This window comes from Micromys minutus (genome assembly GCF_963924665.1).
Source record: "Micromys minutus genome assembly, chromosome: 19".
Lineage (NCBI taxonomy): Eukaryota > Metazoa > Chordata > Mammalia > Rodentia > Muridae > Micromys > Micromys minutus.
In genome coordinates, this window is record NC_137954.1 from 14,602,378 (window position 1) to 14,621,948 (window position 19,571).

The following is a 19,571-nucleotide window of genomic DNA, read 5'->3' on the forward strand; positions in this document are numbered from 1 at the left end:
ATTAACTATCAAAATTTTTCTCTTAATACTTTAAATAATGCCTAAAACTATATGTAATAAATGGACAAAAGTTTTAACTTAATTCACATTAACCTTTCCCCGTCCCCTCTTCTCGTCCTCTCCCCACCCCAACAGAACACTGCCTAGTGTGTGGAAGCCTAGGTTTGATCTCCAACAAAGCCAACAAACAAATGAGACTCTATGATAGTTTGTTCTCCAAGAACTTACTCTTACCATGAAGAAAAACATCAAGAAAAGGGCACTTAAATACAACAGGCAGAAAATGAATAACAGATTTTAAAGACAGGAATGGATATGGGAGAGGACCATCCTAGACCAAAAGAAACGGAAGAAACCAGGACAAGCTGACAAGTTAACTGGAGGAGCATACGTGATTCTGGATACAGTGATTTCAAACTTTAATAGGCAGGAGACTTTTCTTTCTTTTTCCTTCCATCTAGAGGAGTCACTTGAAGGAAGAAACATGGCAAGCGTGTTAAGAGATGAGCCAGCCTTCTAGCAATGTAGGGGGATGAATGGGTGGATGTCAAGGTTCCCATCTCAAGAGTCAAGTGCAAGGAGATACATAGGAATCCCTTCAGAGGCCACCTCGGCATTCGATAAAATAAAAAAGATGTATTCCATTATTTACCTATCTGTGTGTATGTCTGTATGAATGTTTGTACACATATACACAGGTGCACACCCTTGCCAAAGTCAGCAGAGAGTACTGGGTCTCTAGGAGCTGGGGCTACAGACATTTGTGAGATGCCCATCCTGTCCTTGGCGTTCTTGCATCCCTAAGTGTGTGACCTAAGTTTCCACTGTTGATAAGCCGCTCTGCAGAACTTGTGACAGCTCCTGCTCTAAGACACCATATTCCCGAAATGTTCATTTGATACCCTGCCTGCAGCTGAAGAGCGTTTGTGACTGACACCTACACGTGCTGTCAGCGCGATAAGGTCACAGGTGGCATCACACATGCATATCAAACATAGTTACAGCTCATGCTGTCACTGCTGGAGTTCAGTTATGCACACTGCTGGTACAACTTATGCACACACACACAAAGTGCACCAGGAAGGTACAAAGAGCAGCGGGGTATGGAACCGCCGGCAGTGAGACAGGTGTGAATACTCAAGAAAGCTGTGTTCTCAAAGCAACAACCCAGTAACGGAGGGAAACAAAGCAGATTAAGCTGTGTTATAGCTTCAGAAGAAAAAAAAACCCCGCCTTTTGCATGACAAATAATATAGATGAGACTAGAAGGAAGAAAATAAAAAATCTGTATCTAAACAGTCTTTTAATAGCTATAAGGCAAAAATTTATCCAATTCATGAAAAACCATTATATCACAACAGACAACCTTCTCCCTGGTGACATATAAGACAGTGTTTAAAAAGTTGATAACATTATTTATCCTATGAACCCTGGGACAGCGCTTAACTAAATAGATAAGATGACTAGAGACAGCAGTGTCTGGAGACTAATCCATTAGATCAAAGTTAGATCAGGGAAGACAAGGAAAGCACAAGATCACGAATTCTGAAAGAAAACTTCATGTAAGCGGTAAGTACAGACTCTGAAGTTACAGATTCACTTTTTAAAACCAGTGCTGAGGACACGGCAGAATGCCCAGGTGTAATGGTGTGGTGTGTGGTGGTGTGTGATGGTGTGGTGTGTGGTAGTATGTGATGGTGTGTGGTGGTGTGTGATGGTGTGTGGTGGTGTGTGATGGTGTGTGATGGTGTGTGGTGGTGTGTGATGGTGTGTGATGGTGTGTGGTAGTATGTGGTGGTGTGTGATGGTGTGTGGTGGTGTGTGGTGGTGTGTGATGGTGTGTGATGGTGTGTGATGGTGTGTGGTGGTGTGTGATGGTGTGTGATGGTGTGTGGTGGTGTGTGATGGTGTGTGATGGTGTGTGGTAGTATGTGGTGGTGTGTGATGGTGTGTGGTGGTGTGTGGTGGTGTGTGATGGTGTGTGATGGTGTGTGGTGGTGTGTGATGGTGTGTGATGGTGTGTGGTGGTGTGTGATGGTGTGTGATGGTGTGTGGTGGTGTGTGATGGTGTGTGGTGATGTGTGATGGTGTGTGGTAGTATGTGGTGGTGTGTGATGGTGTGTGGTGGTGTGTGGTGGTGTGTGATGGTGTGTGATGGTGTGTGGTAGTATGTGGTGGTGTGTGGTGGTGTGTGATGGTGTGTGATGGTGTGTGGTGATGTGTGATGGTGTGTGGTAGTATGTGGTGGTGTGTGGTGGTGTGTGATGGTGTGTGATGGTGTGTGGTGATGTGTGATGGTGTGTGGTAGTATGTGGTGGTGTGTGGTGGTGTGTGATGTGTGGTGGTGTGTGATAGTGTGTGGTGGTATGTGATGGTGTGTGATAGTGTGATGGTGTGTGGTGTGTGGTGGTGTGTGATGGTTTGTGATTATGTGTGGTGGTATGTGGTGGTGTGTGGTGGTGTGTTATGGTGTGTGATGGTGTGGTGTGTGATGGTGTGTAGTGGTGTGTGATGGTGTGGTGTGTGATGGTATGTGATGGTGTGGTGTGTGGTGGTGTGATTGTGTGTGGTGGTGTGTGATGGCGTGATGTGTGGTGGTGTGATTGTGTGTGGTGGTGTGTGGTGGTGTGTGCCTGTCATCCTACCAGGTGAAGGATAGATCTGAGTTCACTGTTAGCCTCAGCTGGATAACAAGATCAAAGCTAGCCCGGGGTACAGAAGACCTGCTTCAAACCTCCACTACCAGCAGGAAAAAAAAAAAGGGCCACATTCATTCCTTTGAAGTCACTAAAACAGATCCTAGTTGTGTGAATGTGGATGGCAGAATGGCAGCAGCATAGAGCTGAGTCCTCCACTGCTCTAAAAGCTGCTGCGCCCTCATCTACAATATCTGGGGAGTCATCAATCAAGGTCTACACAAGGGTTCAAACACACAGAGGCCTAGGGCAAGACCCAGCTGGTACTGCCCAAGCCTCAGACTACAAGCATCCACAGACCGAGCTAGGCTCAGCACCAGGCTTCTATGTCCCCAGCACTGGGGAGGTGGAGACGTGCACATCTCTCAGAGTTGGTTGAGCAGCCAGTAAAGTCAATTAGTGGGCCTAGGTTCAGCAAGAGAAGCTGTCTCAAATAACAAGGGTGAGAAGAACTGAGAAAGATATCCAACATAAATCTGGCACCTACACAGGCAAGAACACACACCCAGGGAACAGGTATACATACATACAACCATGCATGAAGCTGGGTGTGATGGCTCTCACTCCTATAATTTAATAGACAGGGATAGTTAAGGCACATAACTTTTGAGTTCCAGGCCAGCTTGAGCTAGAGTGAAACCCTGCCTAAAAACAAAAACAACAAACCCCAGAATATCATTCTCATTCATATAAAGCCTGAATAAACTACAAGAAATGTCATCATTTTAAATGTATCTTAATTTAATAGGAAATTAAGTACATGGGAGGCAGAAGGATCTCTGTGAGTTCAAGGCCAGCCTAATCTACAGATCGAGTTCTAGGACAGCCAGGGCTACAAAGAAACCTTAGTCTTGAAAAACTAGAAGGAAAATAAACCAACATTTCTATATGAAATTTAGTATTTGTCATGATTTATATATGCTTGGCTCAGAGAGTGGCACTGTTGGGAGATGTGGCCTTGTTGGAGTAGGTGTGTCACTGTGGGTGTGGGCTTTAAGACCCTAGTCCTAGCTGCCTGGAAGCCAGTATTCTACTAGCAGCCTTCAGATGAAGATGTAGAACTCTCAGCTCATTCTGCACCATGCCTGCCTGGATGCTGCCACGTTCCCTCCTTGGTGATAATGGACTGAATCTCTGAACCTGTAAATCAGCCCCAATTAAATGTTGTTTTAATAAGAGTTACCTTAGTCATAGTGTCTGTTTACAGCAGTAAAACCCTAAGATAGTATTTAATTTTTTCAAAACATTATCCTAAAAATGAACTAACCAAAAAGAAGATCTTGGTAAGGCCAGTGTGCTAACAAGGGAACAGACTAGAAAGGCAGCCGCTCTGCCTAACTGTACCCTTAACTGATAATAGCAAAGCCAGAGATGCAGACCAGTGGCCTGGTCCATGATATCAACGAATCTCAAACTGCACCAAGCTCAGAGAACACCTTGGCCTTGTGGTCCAGAAGTCATCTTGTAACAACTGCTTGGTAAGTGAAAATATAGCTCAAGTCTGAGGGGTGTGTTTTCCACACTGGCATCAAACCCAAAATCTCATTCATGACAGGCAAGTACTCTACTGCAAAACTATAACTTCAGCTCAAATCAAACCCATTTTTAAAAATTATGTAATTCAAATGTGTCCTCCAAATTATTCTAAATTAATTAGGGTTCACGATACCAACATTAACAAAAGCAATAATAAAGTTCAACAAAATTCTAGAAAGTCTTGGTATTTTGCCTAAACTTTACTAAATATCCAGATATTCCCAGAACTGCATATAAAAAAAAGCTGAAGGAGAAGCCTGCTGTGTCTAAAAAGATGCAACCACACAGCTCTATGTGTTTATGAGTGAGACATAAAGAGCATCTTATCTAAGTAATAACAGCTTTGGTTTTTCTCATCTGAAACACTCAGGGACCAGCAGCATTTTGAGGTTTTTGAATAGTTGCATATAATTTACATATGAAAATCCTTACCCCAGAGATCTAAAAACCAGCATCTGGAAGGCTCCAAAATGTGTACTTTTTGAGTGTCATGCCATCTTAGAACTACACAGATTTGGGGTGTTTGGATTAGGAATATTCAAACTGTACTAAGTACTCTTTGAAACACTCAGGGTTTGGCTTTGTTATGAAAAGGGCCTCAAATTCAAGGGGTCAACACAACATTTTGAAACTTTTTAGTCAAAGGCAACACAGCACAGTGTTTTCAGTACTAAAAGCACGGTTTATACAGAACTTCATTATTTCCTATTAGAAATAGCCATCAGCAGTTTGAAAGCCCCAATGGCAGGGCGTAATCACTACACTTACCATCTTTTTGGCATGTTCTTCACACAGGGGTGTCTGGTGTGTGATGTCAAACACTGGCACAGAGCACTGCTGTCCGTCTGCAAACCTGGCAGTGCAGCTGGAGAACAGCTGCTGAGATCGGTTCAGGAGGATGTCTGGGGTTTGGAGTCAGGAAGAAAATACTCAAGTCACTTAACCCTTTGGTGTCTGAATAAAATGTTACTCTCCTTGTATTTTAGAAGCAAAAACCGCACTGTCCAACTCAACAGGAGAAAATTCTGAAGGAGTCTATTTAGCTAACAGGCTCTCAGGCAACTCCTTTATGGTCATTCTGAAACAATTTCTGTATGTTAATAAACAATATCATTTTCTTATTCACACCTTCCAGAAATCCCTGCTAAAAAGACTGTTCTAAAATCAGCACCTGATTTTATTTTATCTATGTGTGAGTGTTTTGCCTGGATGTTCATATGCACACCAAGTGTCATCCACACTGGAATGGATGGTTTTAAGCTACCATGTGCATTCTGGGAATGGAAATCAATCGAGTCCTTCTGAAGAGCAAGGATTAAGTGCTCCTAAATGAGGAGCTACTTCTTCAGCTCCTAAAATCAGCATTTAAAAAGAAAACTTTCTCTCAGGATTCTCACTAAGGAGAATGAAAATTTAAATAAAAATACCCACCTCTCCAAGGTTGAATTTTTCATTCACATTTACTGAATCAAAATAAAACTCAGAAATTAATAAAGAAAATTAATTTGAAAGCCCAATTTAAAAATGAAATGTCTAGGGTCTTCTGTTTTGTTGTTAGACAGGGTCTTGCTGTGTAGCCTAAGCTAGCCTTATACTCATGACTATAGAGAAGACCACCTCAAAAGATCAACCCTCCCACCCTTCAGAAAAAAAAGACAAAGAAAGGTTCGCCTTCTTAGCCACTGAACTGTTCCATGTTTGACTTCTGGGCTGGGGGCAGGGCTTGTCAGCAATCGTGTAAGCAGAATATGTGAGACCTTCCATTCAGTTTCAGTGCAACATACACAAAAAAGATTTACTTTCTATTTAAAATGTACATTTGGGTTTCCCTTTTTGGTTTATACTTGTTATATATAAACGGTTATAGAAGAGCCTGGGAAGGCTTAATGTAAAGGACAGAAAGGACGAAAATGAAAGTGTAGGAGCCAGGTGTGGGAGGAGCCGGGTATGGGAGGAGCCAGGTGTGGGAGGAGTCGGGTATGGGAGGAGCCAGGTGTGGGAGGAGTCGGGCACGGGAGGGGCCAGGTGTGGGAGGAGTCGGGTATGGGAGGAGTCGGGTGTGAGAGGATCTGGAGCTCACTGAGCCTCAGAGTGTGGCGCCAACCTGGGAGACATGAGAAGACCGTTTCTAAAAAGGAAAGAGAAACACATTCATTCTGAAACACTATTACACACTTGTAATCTTAATATTTGAGAGGGTAAATTGCGTTTCAGGCAGCTAGGATTACATAGTGACATAGTAGGGTTATAACCTATTTTACTATGTCTCAAATAAATAAATACAAGACGAAGATTGTAAAGCAGAGGGGCTGCTAATATAAACTATTCCAACTGGGCGTAATGATATAAACTTCTAGGCTCAGGACACAGGAGTGAGGAATGACTGCCATGGGTTTATGTATGGGCAACCCATATAGCAAGATCCTGTCTGATGAAAACAAAGATAAGCATTGTCGGTGCTACTCAGTTTTAAATATTTAATAAAAATGAGAGAAGTGACCCAGTGAGGTGGCTTAGTGGGTAAAGAAGCTTTCTTTGCATGCCTGCAGAGCCCGGTGCCATTTGCAGAGCACACACAAAGGTGAGAAGAAAGACCAGCGTTACACAGTGAGGTAAAGCACAGCTGGGACTGCTAAAACCTGCCTCAAAAATAAATAAATAAAAACCAAGTGCCGGGTCTGGTGGCGCCAGCCCTTAATCCCAGCACTTAGGAGGCAGAGGCAGGTGGAGCCACAGTTTAAGGCCAGCTGTGTCTATAAAGAGAATTTCAGGACAGCCAGGGCTACAGAGAAACCCTGCCTCAAAAACAACAAAAGTGCCGTTTTCCCATCAGTGATCTCCACAGTTACAAGCTGGAAGCACCTTAGTGAGAAGCAGTCCCAGGTCGGCCGTTACCAGCACCTGCTTTGCTGCTCTGCGTACAAGTCCAACCTCTCACTCTGGCACAGATCCTCAACTAGAATTTGATGCCTGTCCCTTCTCCCTTTGTGAACAGCAACAGAGCACAAGATGATGTGCACATGAGTCTATCCTTTCCAAACTCAGTGTGATGAAAATAAAATATACAATGACATAATCAGGAACTTATTCAGAACTATATGTTTTAAATTATGTAAAAATTATTCTGAACATGGAATAGCTTTTATTTTACAAGTTTTTTTGGCCAGACATGGTGGTGATGTACACCTGGAATCAGTGAGGACACTGAGGCAGGAGAAACATGGGTTTGAGACCAACTTCGACTATATAGTAAAGTTCTACTTCAAAAAGAGCTAGGCAGGGAGAGCCCACTTGATTTTACAATGATGTACTGTGGGAGAGCATTTGCCTAGCACTCAGAAGACTCTGTTCCACTCCGTACCACTGGGGTTAAAGTACACAGCCTGGCAGAAGTGGTGCAAAACAGAAATAGGTGAATTTCTATGAGCTCTACCCCAGCTTGGTCTACGATGGAGTTCCAAGACAGCTAGGGCTACACAGTGAAATATTCTGTCTCGAAAAAACCAACCCAAACCAAACAAAAGAAAATAAAACCAGCACACAGCCTCCAAGGGCTTAGTGCCTTCCGTGGCTGTGACGGCAGTGAAAAGGATACGCTGGAAGCAGTGTCTGGTGAAGGGAAGGGCCTGGTTTGTGCACTGCTCACCCCTCACGGTTCCACTGCACGCTGCCGGCTCCATCTCCTTCACCTTGGTCTGGCTGAGGCTAAAGACAGAGAAATATAAAATTCATTTCAAATGCTCTAACAATTCAGGGTAATTTGTTTTAAATGTCAGCTTCACTATCATTATTTATATGTGTGTGCATCCATGAACATGAGCCACAGCAAGCCTGTGGAAGTCAGAGACCATCTCCTCTTCCATGTAGGTTCTGGAGACCAAACACAGGTCACTGGGTTGGATGGCAAGTGCCATCATCCACTGCCCATGTCCATGGCCCCCGGGATAAACTTTCTTGAACATGCACATTCTATCTTTACTATATACAGCTATTAAAACACAAGTATGCAGTAAAGTCAGCATGTATTACAATTGTCAAATGTGTTACTTTCCTGACCAACTAGCATTCAAGGCAAGCAGCTATATTACAGTAGTTTTCAAACACACCTAGCCAGTCATTTGTTTTTCTCTTGTTTTCTGAGACACGGTCCTCCTCTGTAGCATACACTTAGCTTCCTGCCCTTACCTCCTGAGTGCTGGGATTAGACCGTCTATCTTGGTGTTTGGCTTTGTTTTGGCTTTTGTTATTTTGACTTTGGGGGACAGGGTCTCTTTATGTAGCTCAGGCTAACCTAGAAAGCACTATCCAACACCGTCTAGTCTCAAGTTCACAGCAATCCTGCTTCAAACTCCCCAGTGATGGGATCGCAAGCATAAACCACTATGTGCAGCGTGTGGGTCGATGAAGCCAATGAAGCAGACAGACCTGTTCACTATGTGACAACTTACACAGATTCTCCTAAGCCTCCCCTGCTTCCTCACAAAGCAGACAGTAACCACCTTTAGCTGCAGGGCTGCCCAAGCAGAGACCGACACAACTTTACCATTCGTGGGAACAAGAGGGTGCACGGTAGTCAGCTGAGTTGGTTCTCAGTCTCTACTCTAATCATCAGGACCATTTCGTCACCTAGTGCTAATAAACAGTAAGTCTACAAAGACACTGTACAGGGATTTTAATCTAGCAACATGGCTAGAATACAGATACACCTTTAGCTGGAACCTTTAATCCCTCTGGCTGAAATACAAACACACCCTCAATACATACCTTTAATCCCAAACAATGAAAGTAAAGTTAGTTTATAGAAGGAAGCATTTATATTTGAAAGTAATGTCTAATTGAGTGGCAGACAAAGTGAAGAATCAGAAAAAGATTTGACAGAATAGGATCTGCCCAACTCTCAAGAGAGCAGAGCGAAAAGAGATGCCACTTAACAGAGAGCAGAACAGAGAGAAGGAAAAAGAGAGAGCGTAGTTTTACTGGGACAGTTGTAGAGACAGGATGAAGAGGGAACAAGCTAGACACAGGTGAAGACACAACAAGCCAGAGAATGATTAGGAGCCAGTTTAGAAGACATTGCCAAAGTTAGTATGAGGCCAAGCAGTCAGTCAGAAGCTGAGAGAAGTCAGTTTGAACCAGTCAGCTTAGAGAAGAGTTTTGAGCCAGCCAACTGAGTTGAACCACCTAGCCAGAGTTCAAAGAGAACTGGAAAGTGTAAGTTTATTCAGCAGTCTCATAGTCTAAAAACATTCTAGGCCTAGATTATATTGTACAGAGACTAGCAGCTTCCAGGACTAGGTCAAGCTTAGTAGACTGAGGCAGTAAGCCTTAAAGATGACAATTACGTTAGGTAAATAAAAGTTACTTTTACAAACACCTGAGTGTCATATGGGAAAGGGGATGTAAATATTCTGAAATGGTTTAAGCTTCATACAGTCTTCATACATTCCTCATATATTCTTCAAAATGAACTCACTTTGAAATACTTATAAGGCTTGCTAATTTTTTGCAATTCCATGCTTCATTATTTAAATACTATCCTAACTTAGATCACTTGTTATATAAACATTCAAATTTCTATCTCATCTGTAAGCTACACCTGCATTAGGCTCTAGGTCAGTCACAAGCACTACATAACACAGGCACTGGGAGGCAAGTCTACAGAAGTAGAACTAGGAAAGTGCTGGAAGCAGGAGGAGCAGGGGCTCATGGCCAGCTGTAGCTATGAGACTCAAAAACAAGGACTTCTAAGGACCAGCAAGATGACTCAATAGATAAAAGTGCTTGCCCCAAATCTAGAGTCTGAGTTTGATCTCCAAAATACACATGGTAAAAGAAAAGAACTCACACCTGAAATTTGCGCCCCGCCACACACACACACTCAAGCACAAATTTAAAAGTAGACTGTACAAGGGTAGAAAAGTGAATGACTGGAATATCTAATATCTTGCTGAGAAGGGTGGCATGGACCTTTATCCCAGCACTCAGAAGGTAGAAGCAGGAGATTACTTTAGCTACTGAGCCATCTTGCTGGTCCTTAAGCTTGAGGCCAGCCTGGTCTACATAAAGAATTCCTGGCCAGCCAAAGCTACATGGTGAGACCCTGTCTCAAAACAAACAAAAAAAGCAAAATATTAAATTTCTTTTCTTTTTTTGTTGATGCTGGGATTGATGCTAAACACCAAGAACCTATAGATAAACCTTCAACGATTGACCAACAACTTCAGCTCACGCTGACAATATATTTTCCACTATCCCTAGAAAAGATGTTTATACTATTAATGTTAGCCTACAAAATGTACATTTTCATAAGGAAAGCTGTATTATATTAGCAGCCATACCCCAAATTGCTTGGTCTAGATTTTTATACCACATGGTACTTAATATAAAACAAATAACTTCACTGAACACTTTAATAATCTACTGAGCTGTCTACCCAAGCTCAATATACACTATTTCCTCATTTCTTTCTTTGCATTCTTTTATTAAAACAAACAACCAAACAAAACAGTCTCATGTAACTCAGGCGGGCTTTAAGTAAGCTCCCTATGTAACTAAGAATGACTGAATTCCTGAGTCTACTTCCTAAATTCCGGGATTACAAATTTACATCTACTACTCTCCCTCACCCTCTCAGTTTACCAATCTGTCTCACAGATCCAAGGTCAGAATTGCATTATTTCTATGGATAAGTTACAATAACTATGGTACAATATTATCCAAATAGCACTAATAAAACAAAGAGAATTACTAACGTGTCATTAATCATGGGGATGTGATTAATGACAAATGACATTCATTAAGTCCGTGTGAAGGCTGTAATGAACCATCTGGTTTGTTTGTTTTGTTCACCAGTACCGGGCGGGACTTGAACTTCGAACCTCACACTTCCTGGTCAAATATTCAACCACTAACAGCAGTCCAACTTGATATTTGGTAACACATCATTAATTTAAAAACAAAAAAACATTAAAGTTGTTTTGAAAGATATTCTGAAAACTACTTATGAGTCAGAGGAAAAGCTGAAGGGATGACTCCCAGTGCACTGTGATACCTGGGTTAAAGCCCATAGAACTACCCGGAAGGGAAAAAAATAAGTTTGTTACAGTACCGATTGCCTCAAAGTCATTGTAGAGACCCTTACATCTTTGATAAGATCATTATCATGTATTAGAACTGAGGAATAGCATCCAAAGCCGACGTACATAACTGTGCTGCAGATATAATTTCTACTGATATGGTACAGTGGACACACTTATAAAGCACTAGGGAACAACTGCTGAGCTGAGTAAACTGTTGAACAGAGAACAGGCCTCCACATGTAAAATTCTGTTCAACTGTTCGTCAACGGCAGATCTCAGATCATACTGCTTCTGTTTTCACAAAAGTTACTGTGTGGATCGGGAAACTTAGTCACATAACTCATGACTAAAATTGAAAAATTAAGAGATATAAAATAATATTTTTCAATATTCAATAGTCTAATCACAACACATTTTTGTATATAAACTTACATTTTCATATATATATGGAGAGAGAGACTTCAAGTTATCACCTAAAATTATAAAAACTAAAAATAAACTAAAAGCTAGATATTCTAAATTTGAAAAGCAGTTCCTCAGCTGGCAGCAGGGACATGTGCTTGTCACTCTAGTACTTGGAAGCCAAGATGGCACTACTGCAAGTTCAAAGCCAGCCTAGGCTGTATACAAGTCCTAAGACAGCCAAGTCAAAATGACAAAACTGTTTCATGACAAAAGAAAGGGAAAGACATTTCCTTAAAGTGAGATGTTGAGAAAATTTTAACTTTATTTAATGCTTTAAATGTGTACTTCAAGTTAAACAAAAAGGTAGTTATAACTATTATAAATATATGTATTTTAAAATCCTGTATAAATGAGACTAGAAAATTAAATTAACATTTTTGGTTATAAATACAAAAATTTTAAAACAATATATAACTTAATTATTGTAAAATTTTCTTCACCAAAACAGCATAAAAGTGATTTCTAATATTCAGATTTTTTTACACATTATACAAATGCTATTAAACTGTATTTTTAAATGAATTTAGGAGAATGGCCATGATATATTTCTAAGAAGAAAAACTAGATATAGATCTTTTTGTTCTGTGTGGGGTTTGTTTATGATGTGGTTTTAACCAGCTGTCTGTGCTTGAGTTCACAACCTTCTGGTCTCAACACACACAGTGCTGGAATTACATTATACGATCTCTTGTGTACTGTGTAGAAACATCACCTGTCAATAAAAATCTGATGACCAATAAGCTGAGGCAGGACTAGAAAGTGGGACGTCCCACAGAGAGGGATTCTGGGATAGAGTCAGGCACAGAAGACTGTAGACCTGGACTTAAGGAAGTCGAATGTATGAAACTGAAGAGAGGTAACTAGCCACATGTCAGACAGAGTATAGCATAAGTGAATTAATAGAAGGTACAACCTAGTGGAAAGTGCCTGGCTTATGGGCTAGGCATTTTTTTTTTAATAAATAACAAGTGTCCAAGTTGTTATTCGGGAACTGGGACACTGGTGGAAAAATAGACCAACAAAGAACTTTTCAACAATACAGGTCATTTTTAACTTAAATACATAAAATAGAAAAAGTCTGAAGAATGATACTTATGTTACATAGTCACTAAAATTCTGTCTTCCAGGGAATGTCAGGGTGGGGAGGTGGGAAGGGGTGGCTGGGTGGGTGAGTACCCTCATAGAAGCAGGGGGGATGGGAAACCAGGAAAGGGGATAATATTCGAAATATAAATTAAAAATATTCAAGAAAAAAATCTATTTTCCTAAATTTGGTGGCACATGCCTGGAATCCCAGTACTTCTGAGACTAAGAATAGGCAGTAAAGTCTAAGGCCAGCCCGAGTCTGTAGTACGTATTTACACAATGACCAGTGAGACAGCAAGAAAAACAAAAAGAAACACAACCAACTATTGTGAACACAAGGTAGTGTGATTGAAAGAAAGCATAACTAACACAAGTAAAATGTGTTTTATTATAAAATAAAAATACTAGGTTATGGTTAGAAAAGATGTGATTTTTAAAAACAATAATTATTAATTTAAATAACAGAAAAACTGTAAGCATTGGATTTTATCTTTGTTTACTTTCTTAAGACAGCAAACACAGTCAGTCAGATGAACTGGTGTCTACCATGATCTCAGTACTCGGGAGGCTGAGGCGAGAGGATCCAGAGTTTGAAGTTGGTCTGGATGACACAGATTCGTAAAGCTAACAAGCTAGAGAAGTAACATTCTCAAATCTCTTCAATGAATAAAGTCTAATGCAACTCAAGGAATCAAAGAACCAATAAATGAATTGGTTTCTGTCAGCTCAAGACTGTGCCACTGGATTACCGAGGTAGCACTCCTGAACAACAAAACCAAACACGGCACTCAACTCCTTGGGACTTAAGTGTTCACCTCACACAGTGCCTCAACTATCCCTCAAAGGTGAATAAAGCCAAGTAGGAGACGAGGCCCGAGAAGGGAGGCCTTGCCGCAGTGGCGCTAACCTGTCTCGGCTGCACGCGGCTCTCCGCAGTTCTTGTATCAGCTGACCAGTGCACTCAGGCTCCTTACTGGCTGCCTGCAGCAGCGCCTTCCTAAAGGTATGCCGGCATTTCTTCTGTCGAGACTCTGCCCGCTCCAGGCGGCAGAGGTGCTTGTATTTCTGCTGAAAGTAAGTGCAAAGTTGGGTCACCCTGGAGCTCCTGCTCTCCACGCCGTCGTCGTCTGACCTGGAAAGGGCAGGGAGAGGGAAACTGATTACATGGGGTTCGTGTAAGAAAGGGCTGAGAAAACAAAAAGGGTTCAACACTTCTGTGGCATGAGAACACAATAAAGCAGGAGAAATTCCAGCAGCACTGAAGACAAGCACTAGATTGCAGCAGCAGTGTTCCTCATCCTGGCAGGCCTTTCACTGGCTCTACCACACCAGAGCAGGACAGGAAGGACAGCATTTCTTTATCTTTGCTCACTGTGAGGATCCAGGCATGGTACCTTCATGAAAACAGTCACCTCCAAAACACAGCAGCCACTTCCAACAGCACTTACCAAGAGCTGCCCTTCACATTCCGGTGGATGTCATCTTTTCTAACTTAGAGAATGGATGGCATAGTAACCATGGAAGCCATGTAGCTACAGAGGCATCTACACTGCTTTCTCAGGCCAGGCTTACACTTCCTACCATGCTGGTCCCAATTTAAGTGTCTGCTGGAAAGGATGCTCAGGTACTTCTCAGCTGACAGTGCTGTGCTTGCTCAGTATTGCCACCAACACCGAGGGCAAAATGTCAACTTTTGTAAAGGACAAATTTGACCTCATTTTTTATTGTTACTAATACTGCACATTACCTGAACACTGATGTTACATGATCTTCTTTATCTTCTATTATAAGGAAACACTACATGGGCACTCCCAGAGAGCGGGCTAACACTGCCTGTCGCCAGCATGTCCTTTACAGAAGGGTTTCTACTAATAAACACACAAATTAAAGGTTCTGTTGATCTTTTCATCTATTGGACATCTACTTGCGTCTATTATGCTAACAACCACAGCAGACCAAGTGGGAAAGAGCTCGCAATGAGATTTACACGAGAGAAATCCACTCCCAGAAAGAATAATGCAAAAGAGGCCAGAACCAGTAACTAACACAGTGAGTGGGGCAGAGAGTCCAAAGGCTCAAATCTCTAACACAAGGCAGAAAAAATATCTGAGAACTTAGCTTGGTGACATACTCAGGAGACAGAGGCAGGAAGAGTGCCTTGAATTCAGGGCTAGACTGGCATTCATGGTGAGACCTTATTGCAAAAAACAAAATAAACAAAACCAACAAAACAAAAAACAAATATTGGGGTTGGGGTTGGGGTTTCAGCCAGATACAAGTTTGCAATCTCAAATTCACTGCTAGACTGACTACACAGTGAGCTCCAAGTTAGCCACAGCTACCTGTCAGAGTGTGTGTGGGAAGAAAAATCTAGGAGTGTCTTAAAACATCAGGTTCCCAGACCTTACTGCAGATCTACCGGTGAGAATGTTTGTGAGGCAGAGTCTAAGAATGAGTTTATGTTTCAATTGTTCCTCAGAGTCTCACTGTAGGTCCACACCTGAGGGGTCTAGTAGGGCCGATGGGTGCTCTAAGCATCCTGTGACTGAGTGTGACCGAGTGTGAGCTGGTGGCAGAGGTATGGAAGAGTGTCGCTGATGCTCAGTGCTGGATGAAAGGCTCAGTCTGCAAAGGAGACAGCAGGAGCGCTAACCTTGAAGAAAGCATCCATGCTGAGCACAGACATCAGGAGCTCACACAGAACACTGTGTGGTAGGACAGTAAAGGCACGTGGTAAGTAGCTGGGCTAAGAAGGGTACAGAATGAAGGGAGTGAGGACAGTTCACGTTTCCAAATGTAAAAGCCAAGTTAATGGTTTAGTGTCAGGCCTGGTATTACTGGTCTGTATTTCCAGCTACTCAGGAAGCTGAGGCAGGAAGTTCCCAAGTTAAAAGCCTGTAGAGTGAATTCTGGTCCAGCCTGAGCAATGTGGCAAAAACCTGTCCCAAAATTAAGTAAAGAAAAGGGCTGACACATAGCTCAGCAGTAGAGCATTCATGTTCAATTCCCAGTAAGGGAGGCTGGAGGAGAGTTGAACTTCATTTCAAAGATGAGGAAGATCTTTATAGGTATTTAAGGAAATGGGTAATAGCCAGACATGGTGGTGCTCACCTTTGATCCCAGCAGTCAGCTACGCAGGAGGCTGACACAGGAGGATCTCTTTAAGTTTGAGGCAGCCTGGTCTACACTGTGAGTTCCAGAACAGCCAGGGCTATATAGGGCAACCTCTCAGTAAACAAAAAAAAGAAAGAAAATGAGTAGCAAGGGCTCAGTGAGTAAGAACACTGCTGGGTAAGCACAGGGGCCTGAGTGTGGATGCCTAGAACCCATGTAAGAGGATGGGAGTAAAGAGGGGAAGAGATGGCTCTGGGATTAGAAACGTTCTATTCTTACTGAGTGCCTGGTTTTCATTCCCAGTATCCATCCGTAGCATAGCTCCAGTTCCAGGGTATCCAAGGCCCCATTCTTATCTCCTTGGGCCTTGGATATTTATGTAATGTAGGCAGACTGAAAACTCATACAATAAAAGAAATGAATCTAAAAAAGGGGTGGGGGCATGGTGCACACACTTATAACCCTAATAGGTGGGAATGGGGACTGCCAGAACTTGGTAACAACCAGACTAGCCTCGGGTTCATCGAGAAACCTGATCTCAAAGGAATAAGGCAGAGAGAGTCAGAATAGGACATCTGATATCCTCCAGCTTCCACATGGGAGGCCTGTGTACACACACACACACACACACACACACACACACACGGGGGGGGGGGGGAAACCATACATGCACACAGTACACTAAAGCTGGGTAAGTAGTCAGGTAATATATTATTTGTTAAAAGACGAAAAGTAAAAACTAGAAAAGCAGGGTTTTGTGGCCATCACAGCAGCCAGGCGTGTGAAATGCTCCACAGAGAAAAATAAAGGGCACTGTTGCTGTGACAATTCCATAAGAGCAAAAGGCAGAAACAGAATGTACACTGCTTCCAACTGCGAGCAATCCACCCCCAAACCGATACTTAGGCTGTCACAGGAATTAAAGTAGAAATGGCTTCCATCTGCTGTCAGTCATCTCTCAGCAGATCACTCTCTTGTGTTAATTCACCATTTGTAGAACTGACCAGAAACCTCTCAAGTTAGTGGACATGATGTGTGCCCGATGGCTCTGTAACTACAAAGCTAAGCATGACAACCCTACTGTGTGCTTTGCTCAAAGAGCACAGCAGTAGTAGGCAGCCATTCTGAAGCATGAAATGGAACCCGAGTGAGTAAAAACTGTTGTTCCCAACACTCTCTCAGGGCCAAGAAAGACAGAAATAGTGTGGTGGAGATCAAACTCCAAGAGCAGAAATGGATGCGGAAGCTACTACAACTTCTTGGCATTGCCTATTAATAAAACCCAGCTAATTCCCTTTGCTGCAATTCCAAGCACAAATAAGCTTGACTATAATTTGCTTCCGTGTACTCTCGGTATATGATCAATCTCTACAAAATCATTTTTCATTTCCTATTGTACTAATCTATCACATTCCTACAAATTCAAGAGGCATAAGATAAACTCTATGTCCATACTAGGAAGCTGTGAACTTCCAGGAATGGATCTGTCAGATGTCAAATGAGCTTGTCTCTGTTTCGGTGGGTATTTATGTAGACCCCAAGCCTTTAAATAAAGGATCAGCTCAGTCTGTGAGCAATCATCTTCCAGCCCCACCAACAAAGAGGTCACTCCATTTGCTCATGGTACACCAACTGCTGCTTTCTTTATACTGCTAAAGAAGTCAATAAAAGGAGCTCATTCTTGCATTGCTTGTTACTATGAAGATGCACACTCATCATCTACAGATACCACTGATGAAGGCTCGAAGAACACTTAGCACGACACGAGTGGACTGCGAAACACTATTTCTAGCTGTCACATGGGCTATGACGCATGGCGGTGCTCAGGAAGACCTCAGAGTGAGTATGGTCAACTGCCTCAGCTTTCCGGGTATGTTTTCCACTTTTATAAGATGAAATTACATCAGATAATCTCCAAGACACCTTTCACTTCTGCTATATTAAACATCGGCAAGTGGGAAAGAGAGGGAAACATATTTAGCAAGAAAACGTCAAGTTTGCTCAAACAATATAATTTATTTATTCCCAAATAGAATTAAATTTGACTAACTAAACCTAATTATCACATAGTAAAATTTAATAAAAAACACTGGAACAGACAGGAAGAAAGGCAAATTGCTACATATCCAAGAATAAAACCAAAAAACGACAGCTTACGTGTGTCTTTCATGTCTGAGGGTTTCTCGGATGGACCACGCGACCTGATACGGCGAAGCCTGATCCGAGTCCTCCAGCTCCTCTCCGCTCTCCTCAGACCAGTCCAACCCTGCATCCGACAGTGAGGATGACACGTTAGACAAAACAGTAATTTATTTAAGACTTACACAAAGACTGGCAAGACGGCTCCTCAATAACAAGGCACTCACTGCCAAGCCTAACTACCTGGGTTCAAGCCCAGGGACCCATGTGGTAGAACAGCACCAACTTCCACAAGCTGTCCTCTGACCGTCACATGTGTGCAGTGGCACACACACACCCCAATGAAAATTAATGTGATGAAATTTTAAAACAATAAAATCCAGACAAAAATGCTGTCTAAAATATATAAGCAACATCTACCACAGTGAACCTGATAAACTCCAAAGATATTTGATATACACTCAGCTTTTAAAACACACCATTTTAACAGTAAAGCTGTGCTGTGCTTCAAGAATGGGCTTCATAATACACTTTGTTAATCATTTGGAAACAACACAAGCAAAGAAACTGAGCTCCCAATACATAAAATCATTCAAATATCAAAACGTCATACACTAAGTTTGAAGAAAAAAAAAAAAAGTCAAACACTAAAACAATGAATGTTAAAAACAAATTATCAAAGTCGTAGCTGGTGCTGTAGTTTACCTGACAGAGTGTTTGGCTAGAATGCACAAAGCACTAGGCATAATCCCCAACAGAATCTAAAACCTGTATGGTGCCACATGCCTGTAATCCCAGTGTTTGAATCATGGAGGTGGGAGGATCACAGGTTCAATGCCACCCTCAGCTATAGAGTTCAAAGCCAGCCTGAGATTCAGGAGCCCCTGACTGAAAATAACAAAACAAACATTCAAAAACTAGTTTTTTAAAAAGGGGGAAAAGGATAAGAAAAGCCAGACACTGCGCCTCATGCCTTTTATCTCAGCACTTGGGAGGCTGAGGCAGAAGTAGAGGCAAGGATCTTTATGGGTGTGAGGCCAGCCTGATCTACAACTGAGTCCCAGGCCAGCCAGGGCTACACAATGAGAAGCCCTGTCTCAGGAGAAAACAAAAGTAACTGATGTAGCCAGGAAAGAAAAGGCTGAGTGTCTATGGGGTCTCTCTGCAGTATAAAGATGGATGTGGGGGCTGGAGAGATGGCTAAGCTGTTAAGAGCACTGATTGCTCTTCCAGAAGTCCTGAGCCCAATTCCCAGCAACTGCATGGTGGCTCACAACCATCTGTAATGGGATCTGTTGCCTTCTTCTGGTGTGTCTGAAGATAGTGACCGTATACTCGTCTACATTAAATAAATTAATCTTGAAAAAAAAATGGATGTGTTTCTCCTGCTTAAAAGTAACCGTCCATCAAGCAGACCTTTAAGACCAGCCCAGGAAGGGCCATAACATGAACCACA

At 42.2% G+C, this 19,571-nt stretch overlaps 1 protein-coding gene across 1 annotated transcript in view; it reads right to left on the reverse strand.

Annotated features, from left to right (window-relative positions):
• INO80D (INO80 complex subunit D) overlaps positions 1 to 19,571 on the reverse strand; it is a gene marked incomplete at its 3' end in the record, with an annotated part of 97,640 nt that overhangs the window by 46,777 nt on the left and 31,292 nt on the right. Inside the window, 4 exon segments of the mRNA XM_080932896.1 lie at positions 5,001 to 5,134; positions 7,828 to 7,937; positions 13,770 to 13,994; positions 18,134 to 18,242. Coding sequence (XP_080789022.1) covers positions 5,001 to 5,134; positions 7,828 to 7,937; positions 13,770 to 13,994; positions 18,134 to 18,242 — 578 coding nt within the window.